The 24,065-nt window shown below is 43.9% G+C and overlaps 1 protein-coding gene across 6 annotated transcripts in view; it reads right to left on the reverse strand.

Annotated features, from left to right (window-relative positions):
• ANKS3 (ankyrin repeat and sterile alpha motif domain containing 3) overlaps nt 1–23,918 on the reverse strand; it is a 30,182-nt gene extending 6,264 nt beyond the window's left edge. For 2 of the 6 annotated variants that reach the window (XM_012743643.3, XM_075995040.1), the window contains exons 1-7: nt 23,642–23,917; nt 20,898–21,069; nt 18,445–18,643; nt 18,126–18,247; nt 16,071–16,152; nt 9,538–9,673; nt 697–855 (exon numbers count right to left, since the gene is read on the reverse strand). In XM_012743643.3, coding sequence (XP_012599097.2) covers nt 697–855; nt 9,538–9,673; nt 16,071–16,152; nt 18,126–18,247; nt 18,445–18,643; nt 20,898–21,069; nt 23,642–23,663 — 892 coding nt within the window. In that variant the 5' untranslated portion in view covers nt 23,664–23,917. Of the gene's footprint in view, nt 1–696; nt 856–9,537; nt 9,674–16,070; nt 16,153–18,125; nt 18,322–18,444; nt 18,644–20,897; nt 21,070–23,641 lie in introns of those variants that run through there. The other 4 variants (XM_075995042.1, XM_075995043.1, XM_075995044.1 and 1 more) reach the window with 4 other exon arrangements.
• Nucleotides 23,919–24,065: the final 147 nt, after the last annotated feature.

Raw genomic sequence — 24,065 nt, forward strand, 5'->3', positions numbered from 1 at the left:
GTGACAGGCATCAAAGGAAGATGTGACTCACACCCCAGGCTGATCTCTTGGAAAGGCCAGAAAGAAAGAGAGCACCAAATCCTGCTGGCCTAAAGAACAGTTGGACTCCCAGCAACACTGAGAGGCTGACAATTTGGGAATGAACTCAGATCTGGAAACTCGGAGACAGGATTCTAGCACTACCAACTGGACCTTCTCAGAAGGGCCTGAGGGATCAAATCCATCGCCCTGAGAAGACAGCAGGGGCAGAGCCTTCCCGGGGCCTTCTGCCCCTGGAGGCACATCCAGCTCGGCCCAGCAAATGCGTTACGGTGCTGTGCCCAGGTGACGCGCAGAGCCAGGGCTGTGGGAGGTCAAACTTCCCATCTTCCCTGCACTAGCTGTCCCACATATCTGATGACTGGAATCTGAGCTTAGCTACATTTCTGCTGCAAGAGAGAAAGTTCTGTTTCTAATAACCAATGGAAAGTCAAGGAGATGAACCAAAAACAGAGAGCTAGCACACAACTAATGGATTTCCATCACTAGAATTGGTTTTGAGTCTCACTACTCAAGCATGAGAAGCCCGGCTACCTATCCCCTGCAGCCTGGGGCCCAGAGGGCCACGTTTCAGGAGCTGAGAATATGTCTGCTCTCATCAAAACAGAATTTTTGGATGCAACAGCAAAGAGCCACCAGAAAATGTGGACTACTCACCACAGCTGGGCCGTGGGGTCTTGCCTCCAAGTCCAATGGCCGTGATCCTGGCCAAGGCACGCGGACCCTCATGGATGCTGAGGCCCTTCTTCCTACAGGGCCTCTGTCTCTGAGGAACAGGGTAGGATTCATCCGAAGAACTTAGATCTTCATATTTTTCTGTGGGAAAATACCAAAATTATGACAGTCTGACGCTCAGTGAAGGGGTATTCACTAGTCTTTTACTAACTGGAAAAAATGTGTAACTGATTCTCTTAAATGAAAAGAAGCGAGTCTGCCAGGATGTCACTTGCGAGAAACACTTGAACGGGCCAGTGCCCTGTCCCAAGGGCCACAGGGAACTGCAACGTGAGTCACGGTGGGGAATTTCTTATTCCTCTCTTAGTCTGGGTTTCCCAATTTTTCATAATAAGCCTATATCGGATTTTTTTGTTTTTGTTTTGAGACAGTCTCGGTTTGTTGCCCAGGCTAGAGTGAGTGCAGTGGCGTCAGCCTAGCTCACAGCAACCTCAAACTCCTGGGCTCGAGCAATCCTCCTGCCTCAGCCTCCCAAGTAGCTGGGAGTACAGGCATGCGCCACCATGCCCGGCTAATTTTTTCTATATACATTTGTTGGTCAATTAATTTATTTCTATTTATAGTAGAGATGGGGTCTCACTCTTGCTCAAGCTGGTTTTGAACTGTTGACCTTGAGCAATCCACCCGCCTCGGCCTCCCAGAGTGCTAGGATTACAGGCGTGAGCCACCGCGCCCGGCCGAAGCCTATATTATTTATAATCAGAAATCTTGTTCTAATCTGAAGGAATAAGTAAAATCCATCTCTTCACAAAGATATGGTAATATCAGTCACAACTTCTTAAGCAATTTTATATTTTCAATCTGAATAACCCAGAAGCAAATGCCATATGTTTGCCACAATCTACAAAGTATTTCAAATCACTACCCATCTGGGCTTTCAGAGTTCAACATGTCCAGAGCTTTTACCATTTTATAGCTTTCCTTAGTTCTTCACATTTGACCAGACCTACAAGGCAAAATTCAGGGATTTATTTGTATGAGGTTCCAATCTGATTCTACTTTTAAGAGACAATGCGGCCGGGCGCGGTGGCTCACGCTTGTAATCCTAGCACTCTGGGAGGCCGAGGCGGGCGGATTGCTCAAGGTCAGGAGTTCAAAACCAGCCTGAGCGAGACCCCGTCTCTACTATAAAAATAGAAAGAAATCAATTGGCCAACTAATATGTATATATAAAAAATTAGCCGGGCATGGTGGCTCGTGCCTGTAGTCCCAGCACCTCGGGAGGCTGAGGCAGAAGGATTGCTTGAGCCCAGGAGTTTGAGGTTGCTGTGAGCTAGGCTGACACCACGGCACTCACACTAGCCTAGGCAAGAAAGCGAGACTCTGTCTCAAAAAAAATAAATAAATAAAAATAAAAAAAATTAAAAAAAAAAAAAAGAGACAATGGAGGCACACGCAGGAAGAATGGATAGGATCTCAGTGTGGAGCTGGTGAATGGGGTGGGAACATGGAGTGGTCCCTGGTCAGACACCCCTGCCAGACTCAAAGATGTACACTACCCTAACCTGGAGACTCTGGCTCCATCCACGCAGAAGATGAAGAAAGTTATTAGAAAATAAATGTGCAAACGAAGAGAGTACATAGGTAAAGGCAGCTGTATGACTCTGAACATCCCAACACATCCTCAGAATGGTTACAAATAAAAGAATACAAGGCATGGCGCGGTGGCTCACGCCTGTAATCCTAGCACTCTGGGAGGCCGAGGCGGGCGGATTGCTCAAGGTCAGGAGTTCAAAAACAGCCTGAGCAAGAGCGAGAACCCGTCTCTACTATAAATAGAAAGAAATTAATTGGCCAACTAATATATATATAGAAAAAATTAGCCGGGCATGGTGGCACATGCCTGTAGTCCCAGCTATTCGGGAGGCTGAGGCAGGAGTATCGCTTGAGCCCAGGAGTTTGAGGTTGCTGTGAGCTAGGCTGACACCACGGCACGCACTCTAGCCTGGGCAACAGAGTGAGACTCTGTCTCAAAAAAAAAAAAAGAATAGAAAAAGACAGACCAGGCAAATGGAAACAATAAAAAAGCAGGGTTGCAATCCTGCTATCAAAGGAGAATTCAGGCCAAAAGGCATTCAATATGACACAGAAGGGCACTTCTAATACTTAAAGCTATACTTCACAATGAAGCTATGTATCAGAAACTACAGGATTTGCAAGGAAAACAAACAGGCGATTTCATGGAAAAATAAACAAAAATGCCTAAATAATAATAAGATAGATTTATAGATATATACTAAATTTTATATCTAGATAATAGAGAATATAACTTCTCAAGCACAATGGAACACTTAAAATTGATCATTAGGTGACAAGGCATCAGTAAGTTCCACAAAGTAGAAGAATTATAAATTAGAATTAAGTTCTAATTTAGTCCAGGTAAATTAGAATTAAGTTCATCAGAATAAAATAATTAAGCACAAAATCAAAAAGGCACTTCCACCTAGAAATTTAAAAACCCCATAAAACTTCTATTAAACAACTCTTAGGTGAAGAGGAAGATACAAATCAAAATTACGGAATTTCTGAAAAATAATGGTAATAAACGCATTATATACCAGAAACCCTGGGATACATTTAAAGCAATGATCAGCAGAAATTCACTGGCTTAATTAAACATTTATACAAGAGGGAAACAATGAAAATGAAAGAACTAAATTCTCACGTCAAAATACTAGAAAAAGAACAAAGTATGCCAAAAGAAAAAAGTAGAAATTAGGCAGAGAACTGAAATTCAACAGATCTAATTAATAAATCACAATCTTAGGGAGTTTTAAAAATTCTTTTTCCCAATAAATTGACAAAGCACTGTCTAACTTGAAAAGAAAAGAAAGGAGCCTGGTGTGGTGGTTCAAACCTATAATCCCAGCACTTGTGGAGCATGAGGTGGGAGGACCATTTGAGACCAGCCCGGGCAACATAATGAGACCCCTGTCTCTACTAAAAAAAATTAGCTGGGTGTGGTGGCACATGCCTATAGTGCCAGCTACCTGGGAGGCTGAGGCAGGAGGACAGCTTGAGCCCAGGAATCGAAGATTACAGTGAGTTATGATTGGGCCACTGCACTCCAGCCTGGGTAAGAGTAAGACCCTGTCTCTAAAAAACATTAAAAAAAAAAAAAAAGGAATAAACACACATATGCAAAATAAGAAATGATCCAGCAATTCCACTACTGAGTAAAAATGAAATCAGTATATAAAAAAAAAATCTTCACTCCATCTTTATTGCAGCACTATTCATTATAGCCAAGATATGAAATCAACTAAGTGTGCATCAATGATGAATAAATAAAATGGGGTATATATACACAATGGACTACTGTTCAGCCATAAAAAAGGATGAAATCTTTCTGATTCAAGCAGCAGGGACCAGGAAAAAAAAAAAGAATGAAATCCTATCATTTTCGGCAACATGGATGAACCTAGAAGACATTATGTTAAGTGAAATAAGCCAGACACAGAAAGACAAATAGTGTATGATCTCACCCGTTTACAGAATCTTAAAAAGCTGATCTCATAGACGTACAGAGTAGAACAGTGCTTAGGTGATTACCAAAGTCTGGGGGTCAGCAGTGAGGATAGGGAGAGATTGGTCAACAGGTACAAAATTACAGATAGACAGCAGGAGTAAGTTCTGGTGTTATATTGCACAGTAGGGTGACTATAGTTAATATTGTGCTATATACAGGTGGTCCAATGAGATACATTCCTGAGAATGTCTTTAGGTCAGATTTATATGTAACTTGGATCCCTGCTGAACAACATATATGCAATAATAATAATAACAGCAACACTATAAGGGCTCCTATGTGGTAATGATACAGTGTAATAGTGTAACAATAATAATAACAACAACCCTGTACTGTAATAGTTAAGTTATAGAAACTATTGTGCTGTTTCTTTTAATTCAAGCAAACAGAACATAAAACAAACTCATATAAAAAGTTTAGATAGGAAATGGGAGAAATTTCAAAAAAGAATATTAAAAGTTAACACTCACCTAATGTTGCAGCAACACTAGGCTAATAGTTACGCTTATTTTGATCTTCTAACCCCACAACTTTTCCATTTCATTAATGACTCCACTATGCTGCTTAGTAATAATTGATATTCCAGTATTCTCACTTCATCCTTTATCATTGTTCCAATAGTCAAGTGACTGAAGCCTGATGCTTTCCCAGTGACTGATGGCATCTGGCCTTTCTCTGAATGCTTAATCATTTCTACTTTCGTTTCCATTGTAATCACCTTTCTCTCCACCGCAGACTCATGTGGACTTGCAGTGGACTTTTGCTTTGGAAGCATGGTCATCAGCATAAAAACAAACTCAAAATTTCACTAAAAAGTTAAGACAAAAGTGATGCTGTGTGTAAGCAACCATATAAACAATGAGACTAGCCCCTAGCATAAAGATACCACACCAATGACCCAATTACACCATGCAGATTTCTTTTCGGGCACAGAAAAAACTAGTTCTCCAATTTTATTTTTCCAAAAGAGGTGGAGGGATGTGAGGAGGGGTGTTCAGTTGCCTTGCTTTTTGTTGTTGTTGAGACAGAGTCTCTCTCTGTTGCCCTGGGGAGAGTGTAGTGGTCATCATAGCCCACTGCAACCTCCAACTCCTGGCCTCTAAGTAATCGATCCTTTTGCCTCAGCCTTTGGGTAGCTGGGGCTACAGGCACATGCCCAGTTGGTTTTTTTTTTTCTTTCTTTTTGATAGAGACATGGTCTCACTCTTGCTCAGGCTGGTCTCGAACTCCTAAGCTCAAGCAATTTTCCCACTTTGGCCTCCCAGAGTGCTGGGATTACAGGCGTGAGCCACTGCACCTGGCCCGAATTACTAATTTATTTAATTATAAATTATCCTCATGGGGAGACTCAGGAGCCCATTCATAAGTATGGAATGCTGTAAGCAGGGTCGTCTGTAACCTGGGGCCTCCCTGTATTTCAAAATAACTAAAACAGAGGATTCTGAACATTCTCTTTTATTTTTTTTATTTCTTTTGAGACAGAGTCTCGCTTTATTGCCCAGGCTAGAGTGAGTAGTGCCATGGCATCAGTCTGGCTCACAGCAACCTCAAACTCCTGGGCTCAAGCAATCCTGCTGCCTCAGCCTCCCAAGTAGCTGGGACTACAGTCATGCGCCACCATGCCTGGCTAATTTTTTCAATATATATATATATTCGTTGGCCAATTAATTTCTTTCTATTTAAAGTAGAGATGGGGTCTCACTCTTGCTCAGGCTGGTTTCAAACTCCTGACCTTGAGCAATCCTCGGCCTCCCAGAGTGCTAGGATTACAGGTGTGAGCCACCACGCCAGGCCTGAACATTCTCATCACAAAGAAAGAAATATTTGAGGTGATGGATAAGCTAATTACCCTAATTTGATCATTACACAACATTTACATGTATCAAAACATCACACTGGGCCAGGTGCGGTGGCTCACTGAGCCAGTAATCCTAGCACTCTGGGAGGCTGAGGCCAGAGGATTGCTCAAGGTAAGGAGTTTGAAACCAGCCTAAGCAACAGCAAGACCCTGTGTCTACTAAAAATAGAAAGAAATTCATTGGCCAATTAAAATTATATAGAAAAAATTAGCCAGGCATGGTAGCACATGCCTGTAGTCCCAGCTACTAGGGAGGATGAGGCAGGATTGCTTGAGCCCAGGAGTTTGAGGTTGCTGTGAGCTAGGCTGACGCCATGGCACTCTAGCCTGGGGCAACAGAGTAAGACTCTGTCTCAAAAAAAAAAAAAAAAAAAAAAGAAAAGAAAATCATAGTAGGCTGGGCGGTGGCTCAGGCCTGTAATCCTAGCACTCTGGGAGGCCAAGGTAGGCGGATTGCTAGAGATCAACAGTTCAAAACCAGCCTGAGCAAGAGCGAGACCCCGTCTCTACTATAAATAGAAATTAATTGGTCAACTAATATATATAGAAAAAATTAGCCAGACATGATGGCACGTGCCTGTAGTCCCAGCTACTCCGGAGGATGAAGCTGAAGGATTGCTTGAGCCCAGGAGTTTGAGGTTGCTGTGAGCTAGGCTGACGCCACGGCACTCACTCTAGCCTGGGCAACAAAGCGAGAATCTGTCTCAAAAAACAAAAAATCACACTGTATCCCATAAATATGTACAATTATGTGTCAATTAAAAATAAAATAAACATTTTGCATGCAAAAAAATAAATAACAAAACAAACAATGTTTAAAAAGGAGGGAAAAACTATCTTGCAGACTTCTGCAAATAAGTCTGAAATCCTAGATGAAATGATTTCTTAGAAAAATGCAGTTTACCAAAACTGATCCCAGTAAAAACAGAAAGCTTAAGCAGGCAAATCTCTATAGAAGAAACTGAAAAATTTCGTCAAGGAAGCACCCACAGAAGGAAACCAGATGGTTTCACAGGAGAATTCTGCCAACCTTTCTAAGGCCAGGTCTCACCAATGTTACATGTACCATTCTAGAACACAGAAAAGGAAGGAAAGCTCTCAGATTCTTTTTATGAAGTATAATATTGATACTTAGACCTGATAAAGACAAAACAAAAACAGAAAATCACAGACCAATCACTTATAAATATCTATACAAACATACTAAAAAAATTAACAAATAGAATCCAAAAACACATGAAGAAAATAATACATCAATTACAATTTATGCCAAGAATGTAAAGTTGGTTCATAATTAGGAAATTCATTAATATACCACATGAAGAGAGAGAGCTACTAAGAAAATTCCTAATCATCTCCACAGATGTGGAAAAAGTCTTTGACAAAATTCAACAGCTATTCCTAAAAAAGAATACTCAAGAATATAGGAATTAATGAATACTTTCTTAATATGATAAAATATACATATTTTATATATATACGTTTTAAATATACATACACCTTCCTCTAAAGCGAGCCTCCTACTTAATCTGGCATTTCCACTAAGGTCAGGACCAAGGTAAGGATGTGCACCATTTCCATTGCCTTTAACACTATACTAAAAGTCTTGGCAGCTAAACAAAAGAACAAGGTAATTCAAAAACATCAGAGGCTTGAGAATTAGAATGAAGTAGCGAATCTGTACTTGCAGATTTTATGGTAGTATACCTGAAAAGCCCTAGAGAATAAAAAAACTAACTTGAACAATAAAAGAATTCAGTAGGCCAGCTGCGGTGGCTCACGCCTGTAATCCTAGCTCTCTGGGAGGCTGAGGCAGGAGCGAGACCCCGTCTCTACTATAAAGAAATTAATTGGCCAACTAATATATATAGAAAAAATTAGCCGGGCATGGTGGCGCATGCCTATAGTCCCAGCTACTTGGGAGGCTGAGGCAGGAGGATTGCTTGAGCCCAGGAGTTTGAGGTTGCTGTGAGCTACGCTGATGCCATGGCACTCACTCTAGCCTGGGCAACAAAGTGAGACTCTGTTTCAAAACAAACAAACAAACAAACAAAAAAAAAAAAAACAAGAAAAAAAAGAATTCAGTAAAGTAGCAGAATATAAAATCAGTTTAGAGAAGTCAATTGCCTTCATACACACTAACAATAAGCAAAGGATATAATAGTAGAGAAAATTCCACTTATCAGAGCAACAAATATGATCATATACTTAGAAATAAATTTACGTTACATGCAAAATGTATATGAGGAAAAATCTGACACCTTCCTATGAGACCCAAAGTACACTGGAACAAAAAGAGATACCTTGTTCTTAGATAGGACAACTCAACAACATGTAGTTAATTTAGAAATTTACCACAATTATCAATAAAAATATGCACACTCTGTTCTTAAGAAGAAGCTAGACAAGTTAATATTCAAGTTCAAACAGAAAAATAAGCAATAGCTTGGGAAACAGTGAAAAAGAGGAGGAAAGCTATGATGGGGACTTGCCCTACGTGATTGTAAAACATACTACAAAAAGCCTCTATGATCAAAACAGCATAGCTTTGGTGCATGAATACAGACAGATCAATGGAATTAAAGTTCAGGAAAAGACTCAAGTATAAATAGAAATATAGTATGTGATAAGTATGGCATCTCAGAACACTAGATCAAAGATGGATTTTTAAATAACTGATACCAAGACAACTATGTAACCATTTGGAAAAAGATAAAAGTGGATCCATACCTCACACCATATATGAAAATAAAGTGTAAATGGATCAGAGATCTAAATGTAAAAACTGAAACCATGTAAGTATTAGAAGAAAATCTGAGTGAATTCTTGTACAAGGGCCTTGGGAATGATTTTCTCCAACTCAAAATCCAGAGGCAATAAAGATTAATAAATTTGGGGCTTGCTTCGGCAGCACATTTACTAAAATTGGAACAATACAGGAAAGATTAGCTAAATTTATTTTATGAATATAAAAAAAAGATTAATAAATTTGACTATATAAAACTAAAACATAACACCATAGGCAAAGTAAAAAAATAAAAATAAGAAGAGACACCCCCCTCCAGTGAAGTCTCCCTCCCTTCCCAACCCCCCTCCTTCCCATGGGCACCAATTCCTGCATCCTGTGCGTGTTTTCACACATAGGTACCACTCTACACTGTACCTGTCTAACAACTGCCTCTCTCTTCTGTTAGACCAGAGGCCTCAACCTTGACCACACATGGAGTCAGCAGGGGGAGGCAGAGATGGTCTCCCAGCAGGCATGTCAGAGACAAATCTCAGGGGAGCAGGTGGAAACCAGGAAGGGGGAAGGGGGCGTCTTTCTCCCCTGGTGCCCCTAACACTCAGGGTAGACACAGCTGATAGACACAGGTACCTGGGCTCCAATAGAGGCTCTTGGGCAGAGAGGGTGAGTAAGTGTCCATCAAGGCCACGATCTTCATGTGTCCATACTGCTTGGCCAGCATCCGGGCTGTGGCTCCACTATGGTCTCTCGTGTCCACTTTGACTCCCTGTAAATGTCCACAAAGAAAGGGTTAGGGCGCTCTCCTTCAGGGCACCCATACTTCCCGGGCTGCTGACTCGGGGTAAGAAAAGGAAGCGTGTAAGCTTCTGTGCACCTGCCCTGGGTGAGGAAAGGCATCTCTGAGAGAGAGAGGGGCAGGCTCCTTTGGATCACAACCACAAGTTTTGCTCTCGCTCTCTTCTCAATGACAAGGATAAGTGGGGTGGGGTTCTAGGGTCTGGGCAGGGGCAACAGCTCCTGGCCTTCGACACTCTGCCTAACAGGTTCATGATCTCGCTTGGCGGGGGAGTGGCGGCCACCATGCAGAGAGCCCAGCCTTCACCTTCTGCACCAGGCTTGTGTCCCACTCACTTCACTCTCTTCACACAGAGAGAGCTGGAGACAACGGTTCGTTAAAGCAGCAGCCTTCTACACCTAGTCAGAATGAAAGCACCACCCTCTGAAACAGAATTTGGTCACCTTTATCCAAAGCTCTAAAATGTATTCATAGTCTTTCAGCACAATTCCACCTATGTGACTCCATTCTAAGAAAATACTCCTAAGTACGGTGAAAGCTTTTATGCACAAAGATGTTTAGCACAACATATTTGCAAAAATGAAAATCTGGAGACAAATGCTCAAGGAGGATGAGCTATATTACTATATTATAGAGTCAGCTATATTACTGCAATAAATGGTGATATTTACAAACAGTTGTATAATCAAGTTTATAAAAGGATCATGATACAAAACTATATATACATTACAACAGCAAAACAAGACAAAACAAAAAAGTGCATAGAAAACAATACTGTAAGGAAACATGCTGAAAATGTTAATATTATTTTTAAGCAGTAAGATGATAGGGATTTTTCTAATCTTCTGTATTTTCTAAATGTACTACCATAAGCATGTTTCCTTTTGAAACTGGAAAAGCCCATTAAGTTTTCTAATTTAAAAGCTTCAACCATGCAGTCCATAGCTGAAAGTAGGAGGGCAAATCAGCCATCGTGCACAGCTTCTGACCCAACCATCTGACCAGGCGCAGTGGCTCACTCCTGTAATCTCAGCACTTAGGAAGGCCCATGCTGGAGGATCACTTGAGCCCAGAGTTCGAGACTAGTCCATGCAATGTAGTGAGACCCCCATCTCTACAAAAATTTAAAATTAGCCGGGTGTGGTGGTGCATACCTATAGTCCCAGCTACGAGGGAGGCTGACGCAGGAGGATTGCTTGAGCCCAGGACTTGGAGGTTGTAGTGAACTATGATCCCACCACAGCATTCCAGCCTGGGCAACAGAGCAAGACCCTGACTCTTTAAAACAAAACAAAACAAAACAAAAAAATGTATTCACCCTTTGATCTAGCAATTCATCTTCCAAAAATTTAACCTAAGGAAATAATCCAGGATATCTACTAAAATTCAGAATTTTCACTGTAGCATTTAGCACAGTAAGAATCAGAAAGAAGCTAAAAATGGGAATTAGTGAGCTGAGTGAGAGTGTATCTAGAAAATGGAGCCCTCCTGCCTATTTACGCAGGGGTGGATGTGCAGCAACACGGACAGGTGGGCACACGGCACCATAAAGAGAAAAAATCAGATTACAGAACATCTGTATGGCGTGACTCCTCTTTGACTTCAAATGTGCACTGTGAACACGAGGACACTCATAGGACACTCAACGACGTGTTAACGTTAATGTGCTATCTCTGGAGGATGGGATGAGCAGTGACTTCTGCTTTCTTTTTGCTTCACTGTATTTTCTAACTTATTTGTAGCAAGTATGCACCACTTGAATAATAAATATTTATATGTCTTTTTTTCCCCTACTTTGTAAAACCATTATCAACCGATGGTCTTAGGTCCAATACAGAAAGTGGTTACCATACATCTCTCTAGTAGGAACAAAGTACATTTTTATGAGAGCCCACTGAGCTTAACTTTCTGGAACCTCCCCTCCATCCCACTTTCCAGAGTTCTGGTTAGAAATCAGCTATAAAATCTTCAGCCTTAAAAGCTATGTTCTAGTTTGATAGCAGGAACCTACAGGTTTTAACCATAAACAAACAGTAATATGCACAATGGATAAAAGACCTAAAGTTTCTCGTTTTCTGATATGCTTTCCTTTTTTTTTTTTTTTTTTTTGACAGAGTCTCACTCTGTTGCCCCGGCTAGAGTGCCGTGGCATCAGCCTAGCTCACAGCAACCTCAAACTCCTTGGGCTCAAGAGATCCTCCCAACTCGGCCTCCCAAGCAGCTGGGACTACAAGTGTGTGCCACCATGCCTGGCTAATTTTTTAATTTTTGTAGAGACGGAGTCTCACTATGTTACCCAGGCTGGTCTCAAACTCCTGGCCTCAAGCAATCCTTCTGCCTTGGCCTGCCAAAGCGCTGGGATTACAGGTGTGAGCCACTCACAGTGTTGGCCTGATATGTTATTTGTATAAAGCTTTAAAAATTACAAAACAAGTCCATACATTAAGGACACATAGTATGTAATTATAATGTCATGGACAGGAAAGGTACACACCAACATCTTGAGAGGTTACCTCTGGAAGAGGACGGGTGGATGGGGTCAAGAAGGGCTACAAAGGGGATTTCTATTGTGTCCTTTAAAAAAAAAGCAGACAAGCTGAGGCAAATAAGGCAAAATGTTACACGTGTCAAGCACAGGCACTGGATCCATGCAGGTGAGCTGCACTATCCTCTGTTCTTTGTTGTTGTTTATACTATCTTCATAATTTCAGATGCATAATTCTTACCTCTGTGGGAATGTAAGATGGTACAACTCGCTCTCTGGATGGCAATTTGGCAACATCCATGTTGAGACTGTGCTTATACTTTACCCAAAATGTCTCCCTTTAGTACTGTACCACACAGATGTGGTTGCACATGTGTTTATAGACATATGTGCAAAGATGTTCTGATGTTCTGCACTGTGCTGGGCAGAACAGCCAATGGCTGGCAATGACTGAATGCTACATTTAGACCACTGTTTTGGAAACTCTGATTCATCCTACAGGGGGATACTATGCCACCACAAAAGAAAGAAAAGAGAGAGCTATTTACATGCTGACATAGAATAATCTCCATGATTGTTAAGTATGAGAAGAAAGCAAGGTGGGAGCAGTTTCCTGTAGGGCCAGACACACGCCTGTGGGTATAAATGCAAAGGGCCTGTGCAGACACTTCCTTGGGGAGGGGACCAAGGAGACCCAGGCACAGGGGAGGGAGGCAGGCCCACAACACTCCCTTCTGCCTCATCTGCTTGTTTACCATGTGCGTGTTCTGTTTCCAAATTCTTTTTTTAAAAGAGATACCATGTTCAAATTTCATTATTCAAAAAGTTCCTACCAAAAAGTGAGAAAAAAAAAACTATCCAATAGAAACTTGGGCTGAAAACAAAGAGACAATTCATAAAATACAAATGACCAACAAATATATTGTAAAATGTTCAACCATTTAATAAGTACAAACCAAAATAAGATGTTATAATTCTCTCACCAGATTGCCAAAAACTTAAAAGACTAATTTAACATCCAGGGCTGATGAAGATGTGAGAAAATGGGCACCTTCATACATTAGTGGAGGGAAGGACAACAGAAACAACCTTGTCAGCAGGAATTTGTTAGGATGGAATATTCCCCTGTAGCAGCTTTATCGAGATACTGCTTATACACCATTCAATTCACCCAGTCACACTATATAAGTCAGTAGCTTCTAGTATGTTCACAGAACTGTGCAACCATCACCACAATCAATTTTAGAACATTTTTATCACCCGAAAAAGAAATCCTGTACCCTTCAGCCATCACTCCCTCCCCAGTCTTCCTATTCTTCCCTCTCACCCCAAACACTAATCTACTTCCTATCTCCACAGCTCTGCTTTTCCTGGACATTCCACAGGAATGGGATCATGCTATGTGTCTTTTGTCTGGCTTCTTCCACTGAGCCTAATGTTTTCATGGTTCATTCATGCTGCAGCATGTTTAGGGCTTCATTCCTTTTTATGGCTTCATAATATTCTCTTGTATAGATACACATTTTGTTGGCCAGGTGCAGTGGCTCACGCCTGTAATCCTAGCACTCTGGGAGGCCGAGGCCGAGGCAGGCGGATTGCTCGAGGTCAGGAGTTCAAAACCAGCCTGAGCAAGAGCGAGACCCTCTCTCTACTATAAAAATAGAAAGAAATTAATTGGCCAACTAATATATATAGAGAAAAAATTAGCCGGGCATGGTGGCACATGCCTGTAGTCCCAGCTACTCGGGAGGCTAAGGCAGCAGGATCGCTTGAGCCCAGGAGTTTGAGGTTGCTGTGAGCTAGGCTGACACCACGGCACTCACTCTAGCCTGGGCAACAAAGCGAGACTCTGTCTCAAAAAAAAAAAAAAAAAAAAAAAGATATACATTTTATTTATGCATTCATGAGTAGATAGCCATCCATCTAGATTGTTTCCACTTTTTGGCTACCATGAATAATACTGCTATGAACATTTGTGTACAAGTTTCTGTGTGGACATGTTTTCAGTCCTCTTGGGTATATATATAGGAATGGAATCGCTGGGTTCTATGGTAACTCTAGGTGTAACTGTTTGAGGAACTGCCAGACTGTTTTCCAAAGAGGCTACACTATCATACTATTCCCCTCAGCAGCATGTGAAGGGTCTAATTTCTCTACATCTTCACTAATACTTGTTATTGTCTGTTCTTTTCATTATAGAGACCCTATTAATTATGATTTGCATGTCACTCTGTCTGGTGACTAATGCTGTCAAGGATTTTTTCTTTTTCTTTTTCATTGAGAGAGAGTCTCACTCTGTTGCCCAGGCTGGAGTACAGTGGGGTCATCATAGGTCACTGCAACCTCAAACTCCTGGACTCATGCGAACCTCCTGCCTCAGCCTCTGGAAAAGCTGGGACTTACAGGTACATATCACCACACCCAGCTAATTTTTATTTCTAAATTTTTTTTTTATAGAGAAGATTTACACAACACAGGGACTCCATACCAACAATTGTGCAAGCATTTTTTCATGTGCTTATTCACCATTTGTTTATTTTCTTTGCAGAATGTCTATTCAGACCCTCTGCCTGTCTTTTGTCTTTTAATTTAATTATCTTTTTATTAGGACCTATTAAATTTTTTTTTTGGTGAAGATCGGGTCTCACTATGTTACCCAGGCTAGTCTTGAATTCCTGCCTTCAAGTGATCCTCTTGCCTCAGTCTCCCAAAGTGTTAGGGTTAGAAGTGTGAGCCACTGTGCCCAGCTGACCTGGGCCTATTACATTTAAAATGTGAGCACCAGCAATGCCTTTCTTGTAGAAATACAACATACAAAAATAACTGCAAGTGTACCAAAGCTGTGTATAAAAGGATAATCCCTGGAGCACTGTTTATAATTGCAAAATGTTGGAAATGAAATTTCTATTAATAAGAAATTTATTAATTATGACACAGTATACATGGAATACTGTACAATAAGACATCTATGGTATATTAAGTCATTTTTTAAAAAGTTACAGAACAAAAATATACAGAACCCCTCGTTTATTCAAAACAAAAAGCAGGCCGGGCACGGTGGCTCATGCCTGTAATCCTAGCTCTCTGGGAGGCCGAGGCGGGCAGATTGCTCAAGGTCAGGAGTTCGAAACTAGCCTGAACAAGAGCGAGGCCCCGTCTCTACTATAAATAGAAAGAAATTAATTGGCCAACTAATATATATAGAAAAAATTAGCCGGGCATGGTGGCACATGCCTGTAGTCCCAGCTACTCGGGAGGCTGAGGCAGGAGGATTGCTTGAGCCCAGGAGTATGAGGTTGCTGTGAGCTAGGCTGATGCCATGGCACTCACTCTAGCCTGGGCAACAAAGCGAGACTCTGTCTCAAAAAAAAAAAAAAAAAAGCAGTGTGCATGCAGTTATCTATAAACACAGCTTTGAACAGCAGAGGAAAAGTCCTGGGGAGCTCTTTATCAAACCAAGAGGGTAGCTTGGGGAGCAGCAAGAGAAGCTTGAAAAAGACGATGTCTGCTTTCTTATTCCATATGTTTCTAAGTGATGAGATTATGAGTGCTATTTACTATTTAAAATATTTTCCTACACTTTTTTTTCAAAAATGTCACAAGGGTCAAATTTTTTTTTTTTTTTCAAAACTACACTTTTGAAATAATAGTATTTTCCAAATTATTACAAGAAGAGGTATCTATTCTTACCACGGTACCTCTAATGCCTAATCACCACTCAACACTTGGCATCAACAGACACTCAATGAAAATGTATTGAATAAACAAATGAAGAGCAGTTATTTTTTGTGTAAAAGAAAATTCTGTTGTAGTTTACACTTCAGTAATATGATTCCTCATTTGCTGTGACTAAATCACAAACTAATAAACAGGGTCACTTACGTGATTCAGAAAATACTGCACGATTATTTCATGACCAGCAGCAGCTGCTTCCATCAGAGGAGTAAATCCATATATTGGCTCCCTGCAAGACAACAGCCACAGTCAATGGTTAGCAGAGAGAAGTTCTGCCAGGCACAAACGCCCTGCTGAAGACAAAACCTGGCCCATGTACCCACCCCCTACCCCTAGGTATAGAGAGGTCTCTCTCTTCCCTAAGAATAATGAGGCAAGATAAGAAAAGTTAATACATCAGCTTCATTAACTTTTCTGGGGTTTATTCCAGCACTGCCCTTTTGTCCTGAAGACAGCTCTGTCTCCCTGTCTTCCCTCCTTCTGGGCTGTTCCTACCTGCTATCACCTCTACTTCAGTCATGCTCATAAAGCAGCTCTGGCTCTTCACTCCTCACAGAGAGCTAATGCCTCTGACCTACCTATCCAAATCCTGGCTTTCGAATTCAGCATCCTCCACGAAGCCCTCCTGAAGCTCCAGTGCTGACTGACTGTGGTAAGGTTAGTACCTGCATCTTAGCTTTGGCGTTTGCTTATCACTGACTCAGCGCTGTGTTTAGAGGGCTACCCAACCCTTCCTTGTTCATGCTGGTCTAGAAGTCAGGACCCATGCTAAATGCTGCTTTTTTTTTTTTTGAGACAGAGTCTCACTTTCTTGCCTAGGCTAGAGTGAGTGCAGGCACGAGCCACCATGCCCGGCTAATTTTATATATATATATGTATTAGTTGGCCAATTAATTTCTTTCTATTTTTATAGTAGAGACAGGGTCTCGCTCAGGCTGGTTTTGAACTCCTGACCTTGAGCAATCCGCCCACCTCGGCCTCCCAGAGTGCTAGGATTACAAGCGTGAGCCACCGCGCCCGGCCTAAGTGCTGCTTTTAATCCATTCTAAGATATACATTTTCACATTTTAACATCTCTGAAGTTGTGTCTTTAAATCAACAGGTAAGTTGACTTTTAATAAGTAGCATTTTCTTTCTTTTTTTTTTTTTTTTTGAGACAGTCTAACTTCTGTTGCCCGGCTAGAGTGCCGTGGTGTCAACCTAGCTCACAGCAACCTCAATCTCCTGGGCTCAAGCAATCCTCCTGCCTCAGCCTCCCAAGTAGCTGGGACTACAGGCACGCGCCACCATGCCCAGCTAATTTTTTCTCTATATATATTTTTAGTTGGCCAATTAATTTCTTTCCTTTTTAGTAGAGACGGGGTCTCGGTCTTGCACAGGATGGTCTCAAACTCCGGACCTCAAGCGATCCTCCTGCCTCAGCCTCCCAGAAGTAGCATTTTCTTTCTTTCCTAGTGGCATAAAAAATTATGATGTGTCGTACAACAGATAGCATTAGCCAGGGGGCTGTGCACAGTATCAGGTGGATGCTGTGTTGGTACCTGCTGTGTTGAAAGGAGATTATTATCATGACATGCTTTAGACAATAATATCACTTCCAGCTTATAAAACTCATGGTTGGAGCCCAGCACGGTAATGCACACCTATAGTCCCAGCTACCCACAGCTACTCGGGAGGCTGAGGCCAGGAGTGTTGCTTGAGCCTAGAAGTTCAAGACCAGTCCAGGCAACACTGTGAGATCTTTTCTCAAAAAATTAAACATAAATAAATAAATAATAATAATAAATAAAATTCATGATGGTTTTCAAAGCATCACCTCACCTGATACATACAAAAGGTAAGAGAAAGGAAGGAATTAGCACTTAATTTGTGTCATTTAAAAGCCATGTGCTATGGCCTGCTCCTGGCCTATGACACATGTAACTCTTTTAATAGCTCTGTGACGTGGGCACAGCTATTCCTGGTTGTCAGATAAACAAAATGAAGCTCTGAGGGCCTGAAGAGATGCACCCAAGGTCACCTGGAAGATAGGTGAAAAGTTCTGAGCCTGGGTGGGACTCTGTCCATTCCACCCCTTTGTCTAGAAGCTCTCATGCTGACACAGGGGTGGCCCTGAACTCTGGTCAGCTGCCTAGAGCTGCCCTTCTTAGCGTTAGAAGAGAACCGGCCCACTCCTATGGCCACAAAAGATGTGGTGATCACCTCACGTTGGCATTTGCTCCATTGTCCAAAAGGAACTTGACCACCTGCTGGTGCCCGGCACTGGTGCAGTGGAAGAGGGCAGTCCAGCCTTGAATGTCCTTCATCTCTAGTTCAGCACCTTGCTTCAAGAGAACACAGAACGTGTGTTACAGCCTCGTCTCCTCTGCGCAGGGCAGGCGCCCTCCAGGCCGTGACGCTGAAAGAATCAGAAGCGATTACACGAGCACACACGCACGCTATGGCCTGCAGTGGTTCACGTCTGTCAGAGTGGCTGGGGGAGCCCCTCAGGTTTCTGGGCCTGAGTCCCCTCGTAGCTCACCTGGAGGAGAAAGTAGGCGATGCTCTCGTTGCCACAGCTGGAGGCCAGCATCAGTGGAGTCTGCCCTTCCGGGGTCGGCACATTCACACTCACCCCTGCCTCGAGCAGCAGGTGCACGATGGTATCGTGTCCAATGTAGGAGGCATACATCAGCGGGGTCCAGCCACCACCATTCTTCTTATTCAAATCTAACTCTCTCCTAAACAAATGCAAGATATGCTAGACACGCCCAGCCATCTCACACGCAGGGTTTACCAGAGCTGGTGGCAAGTCCAGGCCCAGTTGAACAAGTTGACAGGAAGCAGAAGTTATCTGCCACCCTGGATGTCACTAGGGTGGGGGGCAGGCAGGCAGGCAAATGCTTACAGTTGCTTGTATAACTGCCTTTGCAAAAGCCTTAGCCTTTGTCTCCCTCCTGATTTCATGATCTCATCTGCCCTCCTCTTAGCCCAAGACCAGCAATTCAACTCTCTTCTTTCATACCAGCAGCTAGCTAGATGGTACTAAACCAGGGGCTGTTTGGAGAAGTCTGGAGACATGTTTGGTTATCCTACCTGGGGAGGGAAGAGCTACTGGCATTTAGCAGGTGGAGGCCAGGGATGCTGCTAAACATCCTGCAGTGCACAGGATGGCCACCCACAGCAAAGGGCAAAAAAATGCTCCAGCCCAGACCATCAGCAACTAAGGCTAAGAACCCTGACCCGAGTCTTGACCACCTACCACGTAGTGACCCAAGTCTGCTAGTCTACTGCTGGGTGGAGAGGGGGAACAAGGAGAGAGGAAGGGACTCCAACGATGGACAAGTCCCACTGATTTCTCCTTTGTTACCTCACCCTACAGAAATATTCTTAACAAATTTGTTACCAAAGAATCCTGTATTTCCATTAAAATTCTGAAAATACATTTTCTTACAAGAAAATAAAAATGTGGGCTTCCCAGCCCAGACTTTGGGATTAGAGTAGGGAGTTACATTTTAAAATAACATCCACTCCCAGGGGCATATTGCACAGTTAACGCCTCACAGGCCAACTCTTCCATGATCCTTGCCTCTGGTGACAGCAACAACTGACCACCAAGCCACGCAATCTGTGCCTCTCATAGGATGCACACATTAAACTATACCGGGCAATTGCTCCATTCACTAGCATCTTCTACTGACTCTGGGATGCATGCCTAGGCAGCCGTTCCAGAAGGTCCTGATCCTAGCAGGAGTGCAGTGGCAGCTACTGGCCAGGGCAGCCATGAGGGGACGCCTCCTGGAATTAACCTGAATGGACCCAGTTCATCCCTATACTGCTTTCCTCTACACAACAGCAAAGCATCTCTCTGAGGCTCTCTTGCCTCCCCTTCACCCCCAATCCTCCCTTTGATGCTTCCAACTTCCCTCTGGCCCCGGTCTGTGCTTACTGTCAGCAAGCCTCCATCTCAGCTAGTGTCAAAATCCCCCGTCAAACACTTGCTTCCCCTCTGCTCCTCCGAGGAGTCATTCTGGACTACGTAATTTATTAACAGCAGGACACCCGAAGCTTTGAGAGGCTGAGCACTCCAAAGGAGCAGAGTCACAACAGCGGTCCTGGTGAGCCTGTGAAGGGACGTGCTGACTGCGTACCTCCAGGAGCGCCACAGATTACCCTTTCCCAGGGCACGCTGGTACCCCGCTGGCCAGGTATCTCTAAGTAAGGGCCTATGACTTGGGAACCAGAGACCTGGGGCTTCAACGAGGCTTTCTTTGGCTCACCAGGAACTGGAGAAGGCACACAGCGGTATGGACAGAAATCGTTGCCCCAAGTTACCAAATGAGAAATGAGAAACAGAGAAAGCATAAAATATGGCGGTGCACAAAGGAGTGGAGGTAAGGAGAGGATCCCTGTTCCAAAAATTACTTTAAGTATCACATTGTACTATGAGCAAGACGCAGCCACGGGCCCTGCCATGGGCTTTTCGTTGTATTGGGACTTACTATTCCTATACAGATTAGTAAAACAGCAAGTGGGCAGTGAGGTTGGGAGGCCACCCCCAGAGGGGAGCTAAAAGCCGGCCTCTCTCCACCTTTGTGGCAAAAGAGGGATCAAATAAACCCTCCAGGGAAAGAAGGCCAGGATCATCACTTTCTAGCATTATTTTTGTTTTGTTTGTTTGTTTTAGCATTTCTGCAATCAGTGAAAATCATAAAATTACTCTGGTTAAAGTAAACTATAAATTAATGTTTATAAGCCTATGATTAAAGTTTAAATCACCTTTTTTCTTCCTAGAAAAACTGCCTTCCAAAAAACTGCCTTCCTTGTCAGTGCCCAGCACAAATCATTGCTGACAACTGCCTGAAGTAAGCAGGTTAACCCACCCCACGTATATGAAACATGTACAATTGTGTGCGAAGCCCCATCGCATGGGGTCTGAAGCCACTGAGATGCTACTTAAAATGTGAGAGAAGGAAGTTCCCCAGGATCTCTTACCGCTGCACACATTCCTTCACCACTTCATACTGGCCGATGGACGCGGCTGTGTGAAGGTCCAAGGGCACGTCCAGCTCCTCCTTGCTGACCTGCGCCCCCAGCCCGTGCCACATGGATAAGCTGCGGTTCAGGAGTTCCGGCTCGCTGGCCTCATCGCTGAGCTCAGACATCACTGCGGAGGGAGGCCCAGGGGTTAGGTCTTTCCTTCCCGTTGTTCCAGGGCATGAACGGGCTAGTCATACTCCAACCCTCTGTGGGCTGCTGCGTCACTAACCTATCAGATTGCTATGCAATGCAGTCAACCCTGGGACTGACTTAGACAATGTTCTTCAGTTAAATAGTGTATGGTCTGGGTAGCTCCATCATGCTAAGGCTGGTGAGCTTGACACCAGGCAGAAAAAGAGGAGGATGCGTGGTGAGTCATTAACTGCAGTGTCCATTTTCCTTCTTACATCCACAGGCCCCGGATTCCAAAAGGGCATTCTCTAGGAACTCTAGAAGCCTGAAAACCTCTCAGATGGGCAGTAAAGAAATGCCAACTGGGTCATTTGATCAAATCAGCTCCTAGGTTTGTTGAGAAAGAATCCTAGACTGAGGGTTAGATCAAAATTCAGCTCTGCTACTTAGCATCTCCAACCCCAGTTCCTCACTGGCTAACTTGGCCATGTTATCTCACAGCTGGTGTTAAAACACATGGAAGGGCCAGGTGCAGTGGCTCACACCTGTAATCCTAGCACTCTGGGAGGCTGAGGCAGCCAGATTGCTTGAGGTCAAAAGTTCGAAACCAGCCTGAGTGAGACCCCGTCTCTACTATAAATAGAAATTAATTGGCCAACTAATATATATAGAAAAAATTAGCCGGGCATGGTAGCGCATGCCTGTAGTCCCAGCTACTCCGGAGGCTGAGGCAGTAGGATTGCTTGAGCCCAGGAGTTTGAGGTTGCTGTGAGTTAGGCTGATGCCATGGCACAGCACTCACTCTAGCCTGGGCAACAAAGTGAGACCCTGTCTCAAAAAAAAAAAAAAAAAAAAAACACGGAAGAATGGATAACTATGGTGGTACATCCATACAATGTTACACAGCAATAAACACCAAACAAGAAACTATTTCAAACGCATTATGCTAAATGGAAGAGATCATTCAAAAGGCTGCCTGCTGTGTAATTTCCTTTATGACATTCTAGAAAAGACAAAACTAAAGGGGTGGAGGTCCCAACAGCAGTTCCAAGGAATAGGGTTGGGGAGCCCAAAGGGGTAGCAGAGGAAATTTTTGGGGTGATGGACCTGTTCTCTATCTTGACTGTGGTGGTAATACATGACTCTATGCATTTATCAAAACCCAAAGACCTAGACACCAAAATTAATTTCACTGTATATAAATTTTATATAAAGTTTTTGAAAAAAATGCAAAGACAGCCCCCAACACAGACACCAGGATGTGGCTGGTGGTACTCAGCAAATGCCAACTGAACAGGAACCTACCCATGCATTCCTTGAAAGTGGGAGACATGATAAGGGGGGAAGCAGGATAGGCTGGTAAATTGGTGAGGTGACACTTTCCTTGCCATGCGGAAAATACCAGTAATGGCACACCAGGAATCCTACCCAAATCAAAGCCAAGTCATTAGCTTCCTGGCAGGATCCTAAGGTCTAGGAGTGACAGGAAAAAGTGTAGAAGAAGGGAGCAAATAAGAAAACAAAGGCGGCCTTGTCACATTCACATGATCTAAAAGTACTGTGATAGTTTATAGATGCCATTAGAACCTCACTTTCTACTAAAGAATGCTTCCAAGCCCCAGGTGACAGCCAAGATGGCCAAAGAAACAAGCCACAACTGGGGGGGGGGGGGCAAAGACTTTGCAGGCCTTTGGTGAGTGTGTGGGTCTGACAGGCAGTAATGGTGGGTATAAAGCCCCGCTTCCGGGACTACCCCCTCTTCAGCTGGTAGAGCCTGAGATAACCAGCCCTCTCCCTGAACAGTCCTGGCCAACAGAGCCTTGATAAGAATCCACATAAGCTGAGTGTCAGCTCAGGGTCCCTTCCAATACATCCCTCAGGCCTTCCTTGGGCATGTCTCTCCTACTCCCAAGGCCTCCCCCAGGGTGGAGCCCACGTTCTCTTTCCATTTATTGGGCACTCACATGTCTGACACCCCCAAAGATCTGAGGAACAATCAGAACCAGACCCAACCTCCAGGAGCTTATGGAGTGAGAACTCGAACGCCAGGAAACTACAAAGCTACTATGATTTCCTTTATCATCCTGCCACATGACAAACACTCCCCAACGATGGGAAATACGTTAACGAAATGACCATTCTACTCATGCATATATCTGCATACATGTAGAAACTTTTTGCATTTCACTTCCAGAATTTATCTTCAGGAAGTAGCATTGGGGATGAGATAGTTTACTTTCCACTTTTACCTTTTGTTTCCATCAATTTTGTAAAATGCTACGTTGCCTTTAAAATAAATTTTAACTAAAAAACAAACAAAAAAAGCGATGCTGGTGGCCACTGCCACGCCCACGGAGGAAGTTTGGCCCGGGCATGGGGAGTTAGGGCCACCCCGAACTGCAGCAGAGACTGGGGTGTCGCAAAGCTTGCTCACAGGCCCCGTGGCGGGTCCCCAGCCAACAGCCCGAGCACACACAGCCACAGACGCTTCTCGACGCCTCCCTCGCAGGCGTCCCCACACCGACCCTGCAGTGCGCAGGGCGTTACCGTCCCCGCTCCACACTTACAGAAGCGGAGGCTCGGAGTCATCGAGCCACGCGGCGAGCAAGCGAAGGGTCGGACGCCCGAGGGCCGGGCCCAGGCGGGCAGCAGGTGCTGGCACCTGGCGGGGCCCGGACGCCACGGAGCCTACCTGCGCTGGGCCTCAGGCCTCGGGCCGCCCTTGAGCCGCTGCCGCGCTCCCTCGCCGGGCCACCGCCCCCGGGCCCCGCGCGCACACCCGCGCGGCCACAGCGCCCGGCCCCCGCGGCCTGGCTGCCGCCCCGGAAGTGGTTGTGGGAGGGCGCGGGGCACGCCGGGACGCTCGCAGGTCCACGCCGGGGTAGCAACCCGGCGCCGTGGAATTCGCCCGTCTGGCACCCCGATCTTCCGGTCAGTTTGCCCAGCTCGCTGAGTGATGCCCGCGGTAGCCAATAAGCAGGGATTTCTCTC

The sequence above is a fragment of the Microcebus murinus genome, chromosome 19 (assembly GCF_040939455.1).
Source record: "Microcebus murinus isolate Inina chromosome 19, M.murinus_Inina_mat1.0, whole genome shotgun sequence".
In the NCBI taxonomy this organism is placed as follows: domain Eukaryota; kingdom Metazoa; phylum Chordata; class Mammalia; order Primates; family Cheirogaleidae; genus Microcebus; species Microcebus murinus.